Source organism: Sprattus sprattus, assembly GCF_963457725.1.
Source record: "Sprattus sprattus genome assembly, chromosome: 12".
NCBI lineage: Eukaryota > Metazoa > Chordata > Actinopteri > Clupeiformes > Clupeidae > Sprattus > Sprattus sprattus.
In genome coordinates this window covers 13,620,133-13,636,077 of record NC_137910.1, presented here as the reverse complement: position 1 = coordinate 13,636,077, position 15,945 = coordinate 13,620,133, and the positions used below count along the sequence as shown (strand labels likewise).

Below are 15,945 nucleotides of genomic sequence, written 5' to 3'. Positions count from 1 at the left end.
AATTTGACTATTTGAGTTCTGTTTTTCATTCTGTACATTTGTTCCTATCTGTCAGGTTAGCAGGTTGATGACATAAGAGATAGATTAGGCGTGTGTGTGGCTGTGTGTGTGACTGTGTGTGTGACTGTGTGTGTGACTGTGTGTGTGTTTGTGCGTGGGTACACATATGCATGAGTGTCAGTGTATAGTTATGAGTGAGGCCCATGTATATCTCTGTGTCTGCGTGTCGTTTTCAAAACCCCATAGGAAAGCCATTGTCTCCTCTCAGGCAGAAAGACCGAAGTATTCACACGACATTGTGTTTATGCAGGATCACATTACAAACCCACATCACACAGAGGATATGGGGTGCCTTTGTGTGTGTGTGTGTGTGTGTGCGCATGAAACTCACAGCACAGCAGTTTGCATGGCTGTGTGGGAGTGGCTTTGAGTCTCCGTGCTCCAAAGACCCAGAAAGAAGGTCTATATATGATGGTGTCGGACAGTGTCGCTCTGGGGATTGTTCTTTTCCACCAGTTCCCAGCTGTCTGTGTGTGTGTGTGTGTGTGTGTTTTTTCGTTCGGAGGAGGAGGAGCTGTATTTTCTATGTATGTTCTGCGATTCCTTGGGCTCTGTTATGAGAGACCAGAGGGGTATTGAATATGAGGTTAGCATTTTAGCACAGTGTTGAAACTCTGAGTTAAAGGTCAATATCATGGCTATAGTATCTCAATTGTGTGGTGTTCACATCAAGGGACAGTCCCATCACTGCATCTTCGTGTCGAGGCTTGGAAATGTTTGATCATCATGTGAATTCCCTCGCCAAACATCTATCCTTGTGCTCTCGGTCTTTATTTAAATCATTACATCACACCACCACCCATTCATTTCCTACTTTACTTCATCTGCTTAAGTGGCCTGGAACTAGCATAGAGAGGAACAGTGTGATTTTGATGGAACTGCCATTTTGTGATTTTTATTAATGTTGATGGTAAAAAAAACTACAAATAAGGAACAATAAAGTATTTGGAATGTTACTAAGTAACTGGTTACATAAATGTAGAGCACCTCTTTTTTTTTTTTTTACCATTTTCTGAGGTGCATGGCCACACACACACACACACACACACACACACACACACACCCCTACCCCTTATGGGGAACATATGCTGGGTCTGTGTGTGATTTTAGTATTAGGGATATGTTGGCTAAGTGCTGGAACTTCCAAGCTACCATGATCTGAGTTGTGTTCATTGTTATTGCCTGTAGCCCAGCGATTAGCTCCAGGGGTATGTGAGGTCAGTCTTGTGGAGCACGCATTACATGGCTACACTTGTTAGCTGTGCTGCTAAACACCTCACCCTTCACTTTCCCAGCAACTGTCTCCATTCTGTTGGGTTGGAGCCAAAGGGCTTTACACACACACACACACACACACACACACACACACACACACACACACACACACACACACACACACACACACAGAGGTCCTGGGACCGTGTCAGTGAGCAAGAGAGGGTGGCATATGTAAAATTAACTTTCTCATACATAAACACACACATAGTCTTCGGTGTGTGGTAACATTCCATGAGTAGGAGGGAGTCGCCTGGCAAAAATGGAAGGAACTCGGTCCATGTCTGGAGGCACAGAGATTTTTGCTGTGACCCCCCTGCCCCCACCCCAACCCCTCTGTGGGTAGCACTCTTCTAGCCCCCTCCCACCACCACCACAGCCGACGAACAACTACCGCTGTCACACACATGTCTGTGGCGACCCCTCGGCCTGGCTCAACCCCCCCTGGCGGAGCCGCGTTGGAATGCATACGTGGTGGGTCTGTCGTAAAAAGCAGCCTCGACAACCCCAGCTGCCACCACCACTACCACCAGCACCGCTGACTCCCAGAGTGCCATGTTTTAGCTGCGCTGGCATGTGCTGGAGTTCACCCACCTGTGGGGAGTCAGACGGGGGAGGGGGGGGGGGGGACTGGAAAAGAAAACATGTTTACGATGGCGACCGGGAGGGGGATTGAATGGGGTGGGGAATGAGAGGGGGGTGGAGAGATTGAGTTAGCTGCTCTTTAAAGTTAAACTAGTGCTGGGTGAATAACATCATATTTCAGCCGTTAGCATGCTGGTAGCGTGGCCATGCTAATGGCTTAATGTGCTGGAATGTGTGGACACTGAGACTGCTTGTTTACAGGCCTGCACACATCTCTACATCTGTGGCTTCCTTTGGTGGAGGGGGAAAAAAGAAGCCTGCATGGAATGCAAAAAGCCTGACGTCAGCACTGTCCTTGCGCACTCAGTAAACTCATGTTAAATCAATGTCAGACCGGCACAAACAGATCCAGCTGTGTATGCTTGCCAGGACACACACACACACACACACACACACACACACACACACACACACACACACACACACACACACAGACTCGCATTCACACGTTTCATGAGCTGGCACTGAGAGCCCAATGTTATGAATTATGATTAAATCTCGGTGTGTGTGTGTGTGTGTGTGTGTGTGTGTGTGTGTGTGTGTGTGTGTGTGTGTGTGTGTGTGCGCTGCATTAGTTTCCCCAGAGGTTCTATTAAAGGCGGCGAATGGGGCTACCTGACACGTTTACCTCAGCGCAGATGCTGGGTGAGCAGTGCACTTCAGAGGATTAAAGGCCTTCTCGTCTTTCTCATGGTCACCTATCACAGTTGGCTCTTTAAAGCATCTCTGTGTGCATCTGCATCCCTGAGTCTCCTGCAACCTTGATATAGGGATCTAAGGAATACTGTCACAGTGTAGGGAGTTTTGATTGGGATATAGGGAATACTGTCATAGTGTAGGGAGTTTTGATTGGACTATAAGGACAGGAAACAGTGTCATAGTGTAGGGAGTTTTGATTGGACTATAAGGACAGGAAACAGTGTCATAGTGTAGGGAGTTTTGATTGAACTATAAGGACAGGAAACAGTGTCAAAGTGTAGGGAGTTTTGATAGGACTATAAGGACAGGAAACAGTGTCATAGTGTAGAGAGTTTTGATTGGACAATAAGGACAGGGCACAGTGTCAGTGTAGGGAGTTTTGATAGGACTATAAGGACAGGAAACTGTCATAGTGTAGGGAGTTTTGATTGGACTATAAAGACAGGAAACAGTGTCATAGTGTAGGGAGTTGAGTTATTCTAGACTTGTGTGGTGGTAGGGGTTTTACTTTAACTGATGACCCCATCACTGTCCAAGGAGGGTCATGGGAAGGGTGATGCACTGCCGACTTATCCACAGATCCTAGCAAGAGGGGGACTTGCATCTCACGCGACATGACACTGCAGTGTCACACACACACACACACACACACACACACACACACACACACACACACACACACACACACACACACACACACACACACACACACACACACACACTCACACACACACATTAAATTACACAACACTTTGTGCCTGGCCTGCCCTTGAACAAGGCATAATCATCCTACCCCCTCATCAACATGTGCAGCAGTGCACTCTCTAGACCTGCAGTATGCTTTGATTGATGAAGCAAACTGACAAATGGCTGCCAGATTCGTTAGTGGGGGTTGGCCCTCTGTGCTTGACCCCCCCTGTGGAGTAGAGAGCTGGTGTTGTGGATCTGGTGTTAATGAAGCGACCCTAACCCTCTCAGCATGATCTCTGAGCCAGACAGGGAGCCGGGTGGCCGGCCTGCGCTGATGACTCCCTTAAACGGGCAGACGAGTTCAGATGCCATGGCCCCTGTGGTCCTCCGCCTCATCTGTTCCAAAGTGCAGTCCTGCGAGTGGAGTGCGAGCTGGGCCGGGCCGCAGTGAGCGCGCTCAGAGGCTCACATCCACAAGGAATGCCTGGACAATTGTGTGTCTTCATACTCCGCTTAATACGGCTTTGCTCCATGACTGGAGCCAGTTGTTTCCTGTTTAAGCTGCCTTGGCCTCAAGATAAACACACACACACACACACACACACACACACACACACACACACACACACACACACACGCGCAGTAGTTTTAATCAGGAGCAAACTCCTCGGGTGTGGCGGTGGTGGTGCCGCCTAAGAGGATTGGTTGCTTTCGTGACGCTTTAAGCCCAGAGACAATGAAAGAGTGTGTAGGTGACTGATGACACACACACACACACAGAGCCCTTACTCTGAATTGCTCTTCTGTCACTGTCTGCCCTTAGAACAGCGCTGTAGGCCCAAAAAAAAGCGTACTCTTGGGTTCTTTGTGTTTTTCTATTCATTTGTTAGTTTTTGTTTGTTTGTTTGTAATGTGTGCATCTCTAATGCGTTGTGCTGAGTGAGAAGGCACAGGTGTTTGTGTGTGTGATGGATGCCTCTGGCTGTTATCTACTCTGCTGTATGTCAGGGTTGAGGTTTTGTTTGTCATTTAACGGTGTGTGTGTGTGTGTGTGTGTGTTCTCAGGTACAATGGCTCTTTACCCAACGGAGACCGAGGGAGGAGGAAGAGCCGTTTTTCTCTGTTCAAGAGACCCAAAGCCAATGGGGTGAAACCCAGCACAGTGCACGTAGCATGCACCCCTCAGGCAGCCAAGGTATGGAGCAAAACACAAACACACACACACACACACACACACACACACACACACACAGACACACAGACCACTTGCACAGGGCCTGATGCAGTCATGCCAGTGAGTTTAATGGCTCATTGACCCACAGCGCTGTCAGTGATGGCCTGGCAGCCCTTTCAATGGTCCACTACCATGGACAGGTGCTGATCTTGAATGCTGATCTTGAATGCTGATCTTGAATGCTGATCTTGAATGCTGATCTTGAATGCTGATCTTGAATGCTGAACTTGAATGCTGAACTTGAATGCTGATCATGAATGCTGATCATGAATGCTGATCATGGATTCTGATTTTGAATGCTGATCATGAATGCTGATCATGAATGCTGATCATGGATTCTGATCTTGGATTCTGATCTTGAATGCTGATCATGGTCAAGCTCCTGTCAAACACATTTGTGCATATATGTTTTAAAAGCAATCTGACAAGGTTGTGGACTCCACATCATGTTCCCACAGTGGGCTGTGAGGTCATTACTGTGGACCTATTGCAGCTGTCAGTATCTGTGTGTGAAAACCTGCGTCATGTCCATGTTTTGGGTGGGGAGTGTGTGTGTGTGTGTGTGTGTGTGTGTGTGTGTGTGTGTGTGTGTGTTTTTAGAGGGAGAAGGTGGGATAGTCATCACACTTGGAGCTGGTAGTCTTTGTTTTCACACATCTGGACACAGTTTGACTGTATGAATGGTTCCTCTGTGGCCTGCCTCCACCCCCAACCCAAATACACACACACACACAAGTTTTTGCACACTGTACTACACACTCACGCAAACATGCATGTGCTTGCTCAGTTACACACACTCACACACACACAAACATGCGCTCTCTCTCCCTCCAACCCTGCTGTTACACACACACACACACACACACACACACACACACACACACACTTCCTCAGCATCTCTGAATCTGCAGTCCTGTGTGTGGTTTGGGTGAGCCCTGTGGAAGCTGCAGCTGGTGTCCATTTCGTGCCCGTGCTGTGGAGTGCCTACCAGCAGGCTCCGCTCGGGGCGGCGGGGTGGGTCTGAGTTTGGGAAGTGGGGGCACGGCCCCAGCTCCCACGCAGTGTGTGTGTGTGTGTGTGTGTGTGTGTGTGTGTGTGTGAGAAAGTATTTGTGTGTGTGAATGTGTGTGTGTGTGTGCGCACAAGTGTTCTTTAACACCCTTTTGTTCTGTTTTCTATCTGCAGGCCATAAGTAACAAGGACCAGCACAGCATCTCGTACACACTGTCCCGGGCTCAGACGGTGGTGGTGGAGTACACGCATGACAGCAATACGGACATGTTCCAGGTACTGCTGCCCTGCAGCGCTCAGCCTATGCCCGTCCCATACAAAGGCTGAAATTCTTGACTGCGTGATATACTTCATGATGACCTGTTGCTATGGGCAACCAGCGTTTGCTGCATAGCTCGCTATCCTGTTCTGTTAGATTAGCAAAGTCATGTCAAAGTTCAAAATATTCTCAAATCGTATTTCCATGTACCTTTGCTGGTTTGCAGTGTGAAGTGGAATAATGTCATTAGTGAGCCAGTCCTTTGCAAACTGACTCCCTGTAGGGCCGTACAAGACTCTCCTTCTTAGCGTCGGGGTCCTGGTCATCCTGTTGGTGTTTATTTTGGGACGAGGGCCATCTGGCAGGACATTATCCCCTATTTATTTAGGTTCCACACAGCACAGCACTTCACCTAATCATAGAAGAAAGAACGCGTGTGTGTGTGCGAAAGTGCTGTGGGAGCTTCTCTGGTTTGACATTAAGGGTGTGTGTTGCTAGGTGTGCTTTTAGCACGACCTGGGATGTGTGTCCATGCAGACTTAATATACTCCCTCCACCTGCTGAAAGCCTATCCATACAGCGTGTGCTTTTCTTTAAATAACATGTCACCTCCATCAGCAGCGATTCCCATACATATCTTTTTCTGCCTCTCTTACCATACATATCTTTTTCTGCCTCTTATCATAGATGCCTTTTTCTGCCTCTCTTACCATACATATCTTTTTCTGCCTCTTATCATAGATGCCTTTTTCTGCCTCTCTTACCATACATATCTTTTTCTGCCTCTTATCATAGATGCCTTTTTCTGCCTCTCTTACCATACATATCTTTTTCTGCCTCTTATCATAGATGCCTTTTTCTGCCTCTCTTACCATACATATCTTTTTCTGCCTCTTATCATAGATGCCTTTTTTTTTCTCCCTCCTATCATAGATAACTCTCTCTCTTCCCATAGTCCTCTCTCTCTCTCCCTCTCTTCTCCTGTCTCTCCCACCATCTCTGGGGTTGTATCAGTGCAGCGGCCCAGCAGTCGTCAGTGCCAAGGCACATACAATTATCCCATTATCCCACTAAGAATGGAAAGGCCCTGCTAAATTTAATTCTCTTGTCATGCTCCTACTGTCTCTCTCTCTCACACACACACACACACACACACACACACACACACACACACACACACAGAGGCTTCACCTTGTCCCTTTGTGATACTCTAGTGCCTGATTTGGATTATTGACACAATGGACACTTCCCACCCAGGACTAGACAGTAGCTCAGTGTATGAGTATCTGTCTGAAGCGTTATGACTCTGACTCTGGGCTGATTCTCCAAAGCCCCTCACGTCTCTTGCTCCCTCTTGAACACACACACACACACACCATGTCCTTGCTCCTCACAGACTGTGTGTGTGTGTGTGTGTGTGTGTGTGTGTGTGTTGGGGGCCTTCCACAGGTGCTTTCCTTAGAGCTTTAAAGCATCAGATAAGGATGATTCCACAGTAGGGACTGACAAGACTGACCACATAAAGTTGCAGTGTATCAGCCTACAAGGATATGATTTATAACCTTGTCTGTCCACTGTTTCTCTTCCTCCTTTTATCCTTTCTTTTTACCCTCTACCTTCTCTCTCTCTCTGGTTTTTCTGTCTCTCAGATTGGGCGGTCTACGGAGAGCCCCATAGACTACGTGGTGACGGACACGGTCCCCGGCAGCCAGAGCAACTCCGACACGCAGTCGGTCCAGAGCACCATCTCGCGCTTCGCCTGCCGCATCATGTGCCAGCGCACCCCACCCTTCACCGCACGCATCTTCGCCGCCGGCTTCGACTCCTCCAAGAACATCTTCCTAGGGGTGAGTGTGCTCTTTAATGTCACTGGGAATTGTAGTAATAATAATAATAATTAATAATTAATTTCATTTATAGCCCACTCTACATTCACCTGAATCTCAGAGTTCCACAGTACATAATAAGACAACCTATAATAAAATACATTTCAAAAGTAAGAAAGTCCTTTCTGAATAAAAAGGTTTTTAGGCCAGTCTCAAAACTACTTGTTGTTTGGTGTTCAGGAGCAGCCTGCAGCTAGCAGTCCTGTCTCATTTATACAGCTTAGTGGCATCTTTCATCCCTGACCTCTGACCTCTTTCCTCTCTGCCCCCCCCCCCAGGAGAAGGCAGCAAAGTGGAAGACGTTGGACGGACAGATGGACGGGCTGACGACGAACGGCGTGTTGGTGATGCACCCGCGAAACGGCTTCACCGAAGACTCCAAGCCCGGCGTCTGGAGGGAGATCTCCGTCTGCGGCAATGTCTTCACGCTCCGCGAGACCCGCTCGGCTCAGCAGCGTGGCAAGATGGTGAGCCTGAAACACACACACACACACACACACACACGCGCGCTGTTGATCATTTCCACACCGACACTGCATACTGTGCCCTCTAACAGTTTCCACTGCAAAGAGGACAGTCTAAATAGATACGCAGAGGCACTCTGATGCACATGTGTTCTTCCAAACCTCGTGGAAACACGGGGTGATGGAGCTGAAGGAGGTGCAAGAGACACTGGAAACGGCGGTGTCTTAGCCAGCTGTTCCTGCATCTGTTCAGTGGCATGGGAGATTATGCGGAAAGTGAGATGTCAGATTTGCACACGGTGGAGGACCCAGCAGTAGTGTGCATGTTGATTCAGCCTCACAGCCCTGACCAGTCCCATCAGACTCACAAGCCCGCCCGCCCTCCTGACAGGTGCCAATGTGCTGCCACATTGTTGTTGGTTAAGTTTGTGCCACGCCGTTACTGCGGTAACAGCAAAGAGGTGCCACATGGCTGTCGGCACGTACGAAAACCGATCCCTGTAAGAGAAGCCTCGGACAACCTGATCGCGTGCGTCAGGCCAGGCCACCAATCAGAGAGGGTGAGAGAGAGGGAGAAGACATATTCCCTTTGTGTCCACTTGGCGTTGAAGTGGGAGGAGGGTTGTCTGTTTTTGTTTATGTAGCTCTATGTTATGCTGTGTTCGCTGCCACTGTCGCAGGCTTATGGCCTCTGCAGAGGTCAGCTCGGTGTGTGTGTCGGTGTGTGTGTGTGTGTGTGTGTGTGTGTGTGTGTGTGTGTGTGACCCATGGCTCATTGGGCACTGTCAAAATATCCAGTTCGTGGCCTCCAGCTGGATGGCCATCATGCCACGGCATTCATAATACTGTTAGTAACCCCTTCTCAAAAACATGTACTCAAATGAAAGTGGAAACATCTCCAATGAGGACGCCTGTTCCAAGTACATGTCCGTCCCTTTGTTTTCTCTTTTTCACACACACACACACACACACACACACACACGCTCCCTCTCCGCTGCTTCCCATCTCTCCGCTTGTCTTGCTCCGTCTTTCAAACCCTGGGGATGTGCACACGGCTGAGACGAGGGGCGCCACACTAATCTCAGTCATCACACGCAGAGACAACACGGCCATGTCTGCCCTCACACACACAGCCTCCCAGCAGCCCCCAGCGGGCCACCAACAGGCCACACACACACACACACCAGCTTAACATTACCCAGACAACACGTCTCAAATGTTCGTACAACATTTTCCCAATACTCTTGGAATGAGCGTAGCGCTTGAGATTGTGAAGTCCAAGTGTTAGGAGCGTTTTTGACTGCCTGTGTTAATCGCTGGACTAAAGAACGAGATGGAGAGGACTTAGAGGGAGGCGCTCAACCAAACTGCTTGCTATGCATTTCCAAATGCCAAAGCCCTTCTACAGAGGAGATGATGGGATCATTATTATTAGTACTGTTTTAATAACCACACACCCCTCTCCACTGGAGTGCATAGATGAGTGGGTTTATCAGCAGTTCCACTATCTGTGCTGTAGGCAGGCGGGCTGTAATTAAGCCGTCATTTGATGATTGAAGGAGACGGGCTGTGCAGTGCAAAAGCACAGCAGTCAGTGGAAATGACAGGAAATGGAAAGGAAGGCCAGGGAAAGCAGTGATGACGAGCAGGAAGGTTTAGCCTCACAAAATGTATTTAGTCTCTCTAAGCACATTAAACATGCACGCGCACGCACGCGCGCGCACACACACACACACACACACACACACACACACACACACACACACACACACACACACACACACACACACACACACACACACACACACACACACACACACACACACACACACACACACTTACACTTCAGAGTCATATTTGATGTAATTATTCTACAAATAATACACGCATGTATGCTTACCTGTATACACAATAATGCCCTTGCTTGCTTTAGCTTCCCCCTTTCTCATATTCTCTCTCTCTCATACACACACACACACACACACACACACACACTGCAGCCAGTGGAGCCGTTTGTCCTGCTCTCCTCATGCCCACTCACATGGCCATCTCCCCTCAGCTCTGTGAGTGTACACACCAAGTTGCTGCTGTGTGTGTCTGTGTCTGTGTCTGTGTCTGTGTCTGTGTGTGTGTCTGTGTGTCGGTGTGCTTGAATACAATGTCTCAATGTGTCTGAAAAGCACATCCTCTTTCTCTGATTAATGATGGCTCCTGCTGTAATTAAACAGCACACTCCACCCTGTCCGCATTTAAATCCTCTGCGTGTGTGTGTGCTCGTGTGCGTCTGCACTGGTTAGTACATAGGCACACACACACACACACACACACACACACACACACACACACACACACTCTTACTCAGACACAATGAGGGTGGGGGATCTCTATGCCCTTACATGTTTACCGTTGGCTAATATTGCGAAAGAACCAGCAGATATGTTGGTCAGAGGGTGTTAGGGAGTGAGGCAAGCTGTTTTGAAATGTGTGTGTGTGTGTGTGTGTGTGTGAAATGATTAGGCACGGCAACATAAATGGTTCTGAGCTCAGCTCCAGCTTGAAAGGGTGTGTGTGTGTGTGTGTGTGTGTGTGTGTGTTATCTATGTGAGGATTGTGTGGCCGTCCGGAGAGGAGATTATTGGCCGGCTTTGTGTCAGTGTGAATGTTGGGATTGTCCTGTGTGTGGGGAGCATGTGATGTTGACATCAGGATAGAGCACGCACTCACACACATATACACTGTGCTCCTGTTTGCGTACACACTCGCCTCTATTCACTGCAGGCCACGGCTCAGCCCTGTTCTAGAGGTGTGTGTTACTGCCATTTAAGACCACACATACACGGTCTCTCTCGCTCACACACACACACACACACACACACAGTCTCACACACACACACACACTCACACTCAGTCTCTCTCCCACACACACACACACACACACACACACACACACACACACACACACACAGTCTCTCTCACACGCACACACACAGTCTCACACACACACACACACACGCACACACACACCCACAGTCTCTCACACACACAGTCTCTCGCACACACACACAGGCACCCAGGCTTTGTTCATTTATCCTGCACATTAGTGCTGAAAGGTGCCATTGTGTAATCACACACAACCCAAATGAATCGCAGCAGTGGTGCCTATGAGAACAGTGGCTGCGATTGAGAGTCTTTTTCCATACACAGCCATAAATCTGACATGGGCCCAGGCTCCCTGCGCTAGCAAAGCCCTGGAATAACACCGAATCAGTATCTGAGGTGTCAGCTATGTGTGTGAGTGTGTGTGTGTGTGTGTGTGTGACTCCTCCACAAAAAAAGTCCCTTTTATGTTAACTACGCCGTCAATCAGAAAGACACCAAAGGTGAAGAGGTCACCAAAAAGAATGAGGTGGCGGAAGGTTAATCATGAAAGGCCATCAAAGAAAACCTCACCCCCTCGTTTTACATTGCCTTTGCATTATTTATTCAAAATGGCCAGGGCCAGGACATGTTTGGAAAAGTGTTTCTCCCTTCTTTTGGACAGTCTGAAATGGTCCTGTGTACTGTAGGTTCCTGTTTATCCTGCTAGACAGGGATTGGAATGTCTGTGTTACACTGCCATCTACAGGGACAAACGAGGCGTCGCAGTCTGTTCAATTTGAACGTAGTTCTATACAGTGCCTTTAACCACAGACTCCAGGCTCAAGTTGCAGCGTATCATTGCTATGTCTCACAAATAAAATTTTAGTTCTACATCCAAACTTTTTTCCCATCTGCTTTTGTTTGTTCAAGCAGTTGCTTGATGTCAAGTAGATCAACCTGTGTGTTTGTAGCACCTGTTTTTGTCTCCAACCTTAAATGTGACCTCTTGTGACTTGTGACAAGTGATCTAACCTCTCTCTCTCTCTCTCTCTCTCTCTCTCTCTCTCTCTCTCTCTCTCTCTCTCTCTCTCTCTCTCTCTCTCTCTCTCTCTCTCTCTCTCTAGGTGGATAATGAGACCCAGGAGCTGGTGGACGGCTCTCTGATCGACCTGTGTGGCGCCACGCTGCTGTGGCGCACGGCCGAGGGCCTGTCTCGCACGCCCACCGTCAAGCACCTGGAGGCTCTGCGGCAGGAGCTGAACGCGGCGCGCCCGCAGTGCCCCGTGGGCTTCAACACGCTGGCCTTCCCCAGCATGCGCCGCAAGGACGTGGTGGACGAGAAGCAGCCCTGGGTCTACCTGCTCTGCGGCCACGTCCACGGCTACCACAACTGGGGCAACCAAGACCGGGAGCGGGGAGGGAGTGGGGGGATGGGCGGAGGTGGCATGGGAGGCGGAATGGGCGGAATGGGTGGAATGGGAGGTATGGGCAGCATGGGGGGTGGTGGCATTGGAGGAGTAGGCGGCGGCGGTGGTGGTGGTGGTGGTGGTGGTGGTGGTGGAGGCGGAGGGCTGAGTGCCCCATGTGAGCGTGAGTGCCCCATGTGCCGGTCGCGGGGCCCCTACGTCCCGCTGTGGCTGGGCTGCGAGCCGGGCTTCTACCTGGACGCGGCGCCGCCCACGCACGCCTTCGCGCCCTGCGGCCACGTGTGCTCGGAGAAGACGGTGGCCTTCTGGAGCCAGATCCCCCTGCCACACGGCACGCACACCTTCCACGCCGCCTGCCCGTTCTGTGCCCAGCAGCTGGGTGGCGAGCAGGGCTACAGCAGACTCATATTCCAGGGCCCCGTGGATTAGAGGGGAGACACTGCGCCCTGCCTCCTTTACTTCCGGAAACTCTCGCTCTCTCTCTCTCTCTCTCTCTCTCTCTCTCTTTCACACTCTATGCATCCTTTTCTTCCTCTGTCTTTTGATCTTCCCTCCTTCTTTAGGGCTCCCTGGTTAAACTATGCTTATAATTACATGTACAGTATAAGCTAGTGTCTCCTTTTTGTTATTTTGCTTTTCAAAAGGCTACTACTGCTCGTCCATCGTTGAGACGAGCGAGACTCTTTTTGGTCGGTGGGTGAGATTCAGCGAGACTCAAGTCAGACTCTCTCTCCTTTTGAAAACAATTTTGCTCTCTCTCTCTCTCTCGTTTTTAAGTGACCTTTCTAGTGCTTTTTCTTATCCAGAATGAAAAACAAAGAGTATATTTTCAACTAAATACAGACAGAAAACTACAAAAAAATAACCTTACAAAAAAAAAAAAAAAGAATGAAATGATGTCCCATCCAGCAACAGATGCCCTGCTGGGTTGATTTGTAAACAGTGTTTATTTACTAACAGATCGCAAGAGGCCGTCTTGATCTTAAGTGATATGATATCTGTATTGTCTGTGACTCTTGTGTGATCGGCAGACTCTCTCTCACACAGAGCACTCTACATGTAGCGTCTTTTGTAGAAAGCCGTTGTTGATGACGTTTTTTCCTCATTAACTGAATATGCCTAAAAATGAAATACTTGGTAACGTTTTTATTTAAAACAGCCGTATAAATGTTAATCAGCTATAATCAGTTATTAGTGTGTCATGGGGAGTTGTAGTTCCATGTTTCTCTTTTATGGTTTTACTTCACCTTTTTATTTGATTTTTTTTTGTTTTGGCCTTTTAGTTGGATTCCTGTTTTGGGTCTTATCAGAGTATATATTTTAAACATCCTCTTGTAGCTGATGGATACTTATCAAAATGTGTTGTTTGTTTTTCTGTCAAGGTCAATAGTGTGTCGCTCTCTCCGGCGTTTGTAGCACGTGTGTGTTTGCGTGTACTAAATACTGTATCTCTGATGCATTACCCCGGCATTGTCCCATACCTAAGCAATAGAATCAGGGTTTCCCGCAGACTGTAGCGCTCACGGAGTCCCTCAAAAACCCCAGAAGCCTTCTGCTCACCCTTTAAGCACAGGCCAAAACATTCAGCCCCGTCTACCCGTGTCCTGAATGTGTGCATCTGTATATGTGCGTGTGTATGTATTTATGTGTGTATCTGTGTGTGCGTTTGCATTATGTGGCCTTAAATTCTGGCCACCCTCAGGCCCCACTTCCAGGTTTCCCCGCTCCGCCACTGTTCCACTCCTGCTGGGGGTGACCCGACCTCTAGGTTCGTCACTATTGTTGAAGCGGGGTCTTTGTTTTCCACCATGCTATGGCCATTTACTCCGATGGTCTCCAACTCAAAGCGTGGCGAATGCTTTGACAATAGACAAGCCCGTGAGCGACCCCCTCTGTCCCACGTGCTCAGAGCTCCGGTGGAAGTGGTCTGTTCCACTGTCTTTACCACAAGATCTGACAGGATGCCTGGACTGATGGCTTGTTTCTGGTAGTGGTTGGTTAAGCTCATGTCATTTTAGACAAAATGAAATGGGCCCTGATGCTAATCAGCATTAATACTCCTAAATATCCTTTTGAAAGACGGGATTTAAAGGTATGTTCCTGAATGTAGTCGGAGTGAATGTGTTTGTGCACTTACACTCTATACACGAGGATGTGTGTGTACCACATGGAGAGAGTTTGTGTGTGTCGCATGCATGCATCAACTGGAGATGGGTGTCCATGTGGGATGTAGACAAATGGGTGTTCTGTGTACCAACATATTCTGTGCTTAAAAAGTATGTGAACTGATCAGTACACACAGTATATGAACGTGGCCTACATATTGCCTGTGTGTTTGTAGCACCTGTACACAAACCGTGTGTGTGTGTGTGTGGGGGTGTGTGTGTGTGTGTGTGTGTACACACTGTATGAGGTTGGTCCCAGAAGTCCGGTTTGACCGCTGTACTGAATGTGAGGCGGAAACTCCAGTGCTACATTCTCCCAGCTCAACACCACCACACAGAGCTGTCCCTGGCAGGGCTCTCTCTGTCTCCATATCCCCCAGCATCACCACCACACTCATGTTGTGTCCCTCTGTGCTCTCTCTCGTCTTTGATCCAGTATTAAACGTGTTCAAGCTGACCTGTTCAAAGCACCGCGTGTTTCTCTTGAAGAAACCTGTGCACCAAGGGCTTTATTTTCTATATCCTGACTGTTGTGTTTGTCACTCCTTCTTCTAAAGGCTGGCCTGAATGCATGACCCCCCCCCCCCCCCCCCCCCCTCTTCTTCGGCAGAGCAGTGGTTTTCTGTCCCCACCCCCTCAAAAAAAGTCCTGTTCCCCACCTCCCAAAGCCTGCCTGACCTTCGCTCTGGAATTTTCCAATGCTTTACAGCAAAAAGATGAGAATGTTTTTGATTTTTCCTGTTCTTTTTGTACCAACTTTAAACAATAAAGTTTTAAAAACTATTTAGTGTGAGTCTTTCTCATGACTTTGACAGCCTGCAGATAAAGTGAAAATACGTTGGAGGGCCCAGTGACCAATCCCCTTATGTTGATTAAAGACTGTGTGTGTGTCCCTCCTGTGAACAGTCCCCTTATGTTGTCTCTTGGCGTCATTTTATTTCCTTCGCTAACTTCGGGGAGGGGGTGCCAGGTGTGATTTATTACAATAGTATATTTAGACTCGGGCCTGTATAATAGTAAATGTTTCTCTTAAGGCTAATTGTGATTTTTTTTTTTTACACTCTCAAATACATAATTTCGGATATTGTACTGATTGCGCATGAATCAGGCTTTTCTTTGATTCTTCGTGATGCAGGAACAACCGAATCAGCCATACTGATAAATAATGGCGGGGATCTTATTCGCTGACACACATATACCAAGGCATTATGCATAACATTCTGACGTCTAGTCGTTAACCGAAATACACGCTGACATTTACCAAAAGAAAG

General features: G+C 48.4%; 1 protein-coding gene across 3 annotated transcripts in view; it reads left to right on the top strand.

The window, feature by feature from the left end:
- peli1b (pellino E3 ubiquitin protein ligase 1b) overlaps nucleotides 1–15,443 on the top strand; it is a 44,847-nt gene extending 29,404 nt beyond the window's left edge. For all 3 annotated transcript variants that reach the window (XM_080848935.1, XM_080848936.1, XM_080848937.1), the window contains exons 3-7: nucleotides 4,435–4,564; nucleotides 5,789–5,890; nucleotides 7,523–7,720; nucleotides 8,038–8,226; nucleotides 12,207–15,443. In XM_080848935.1, the coding sequence (XP_080705061.1) occupies nucleotides 4,435–4,564; nucleotides 5,789–5,890; nucleotides 7,523–7,720; nucleotides 8,038–8,226; nucleotides 12,207–12,938 (1,351 nt within the window). In that variant the 3' untranslated portion in view covers nucleotides 12,939–15,443. The remainder of the gene's footprint in view (nucleotides 1–4,434; nucleotides 4,565–5,788; nucleotides 5,891–7,522; nucleotides 7,721–8,037; nucleotides 8,227–12,206) is intronic.
- Nucleotides 15,444–15,945: the final 502 nt, after the last annotated feature.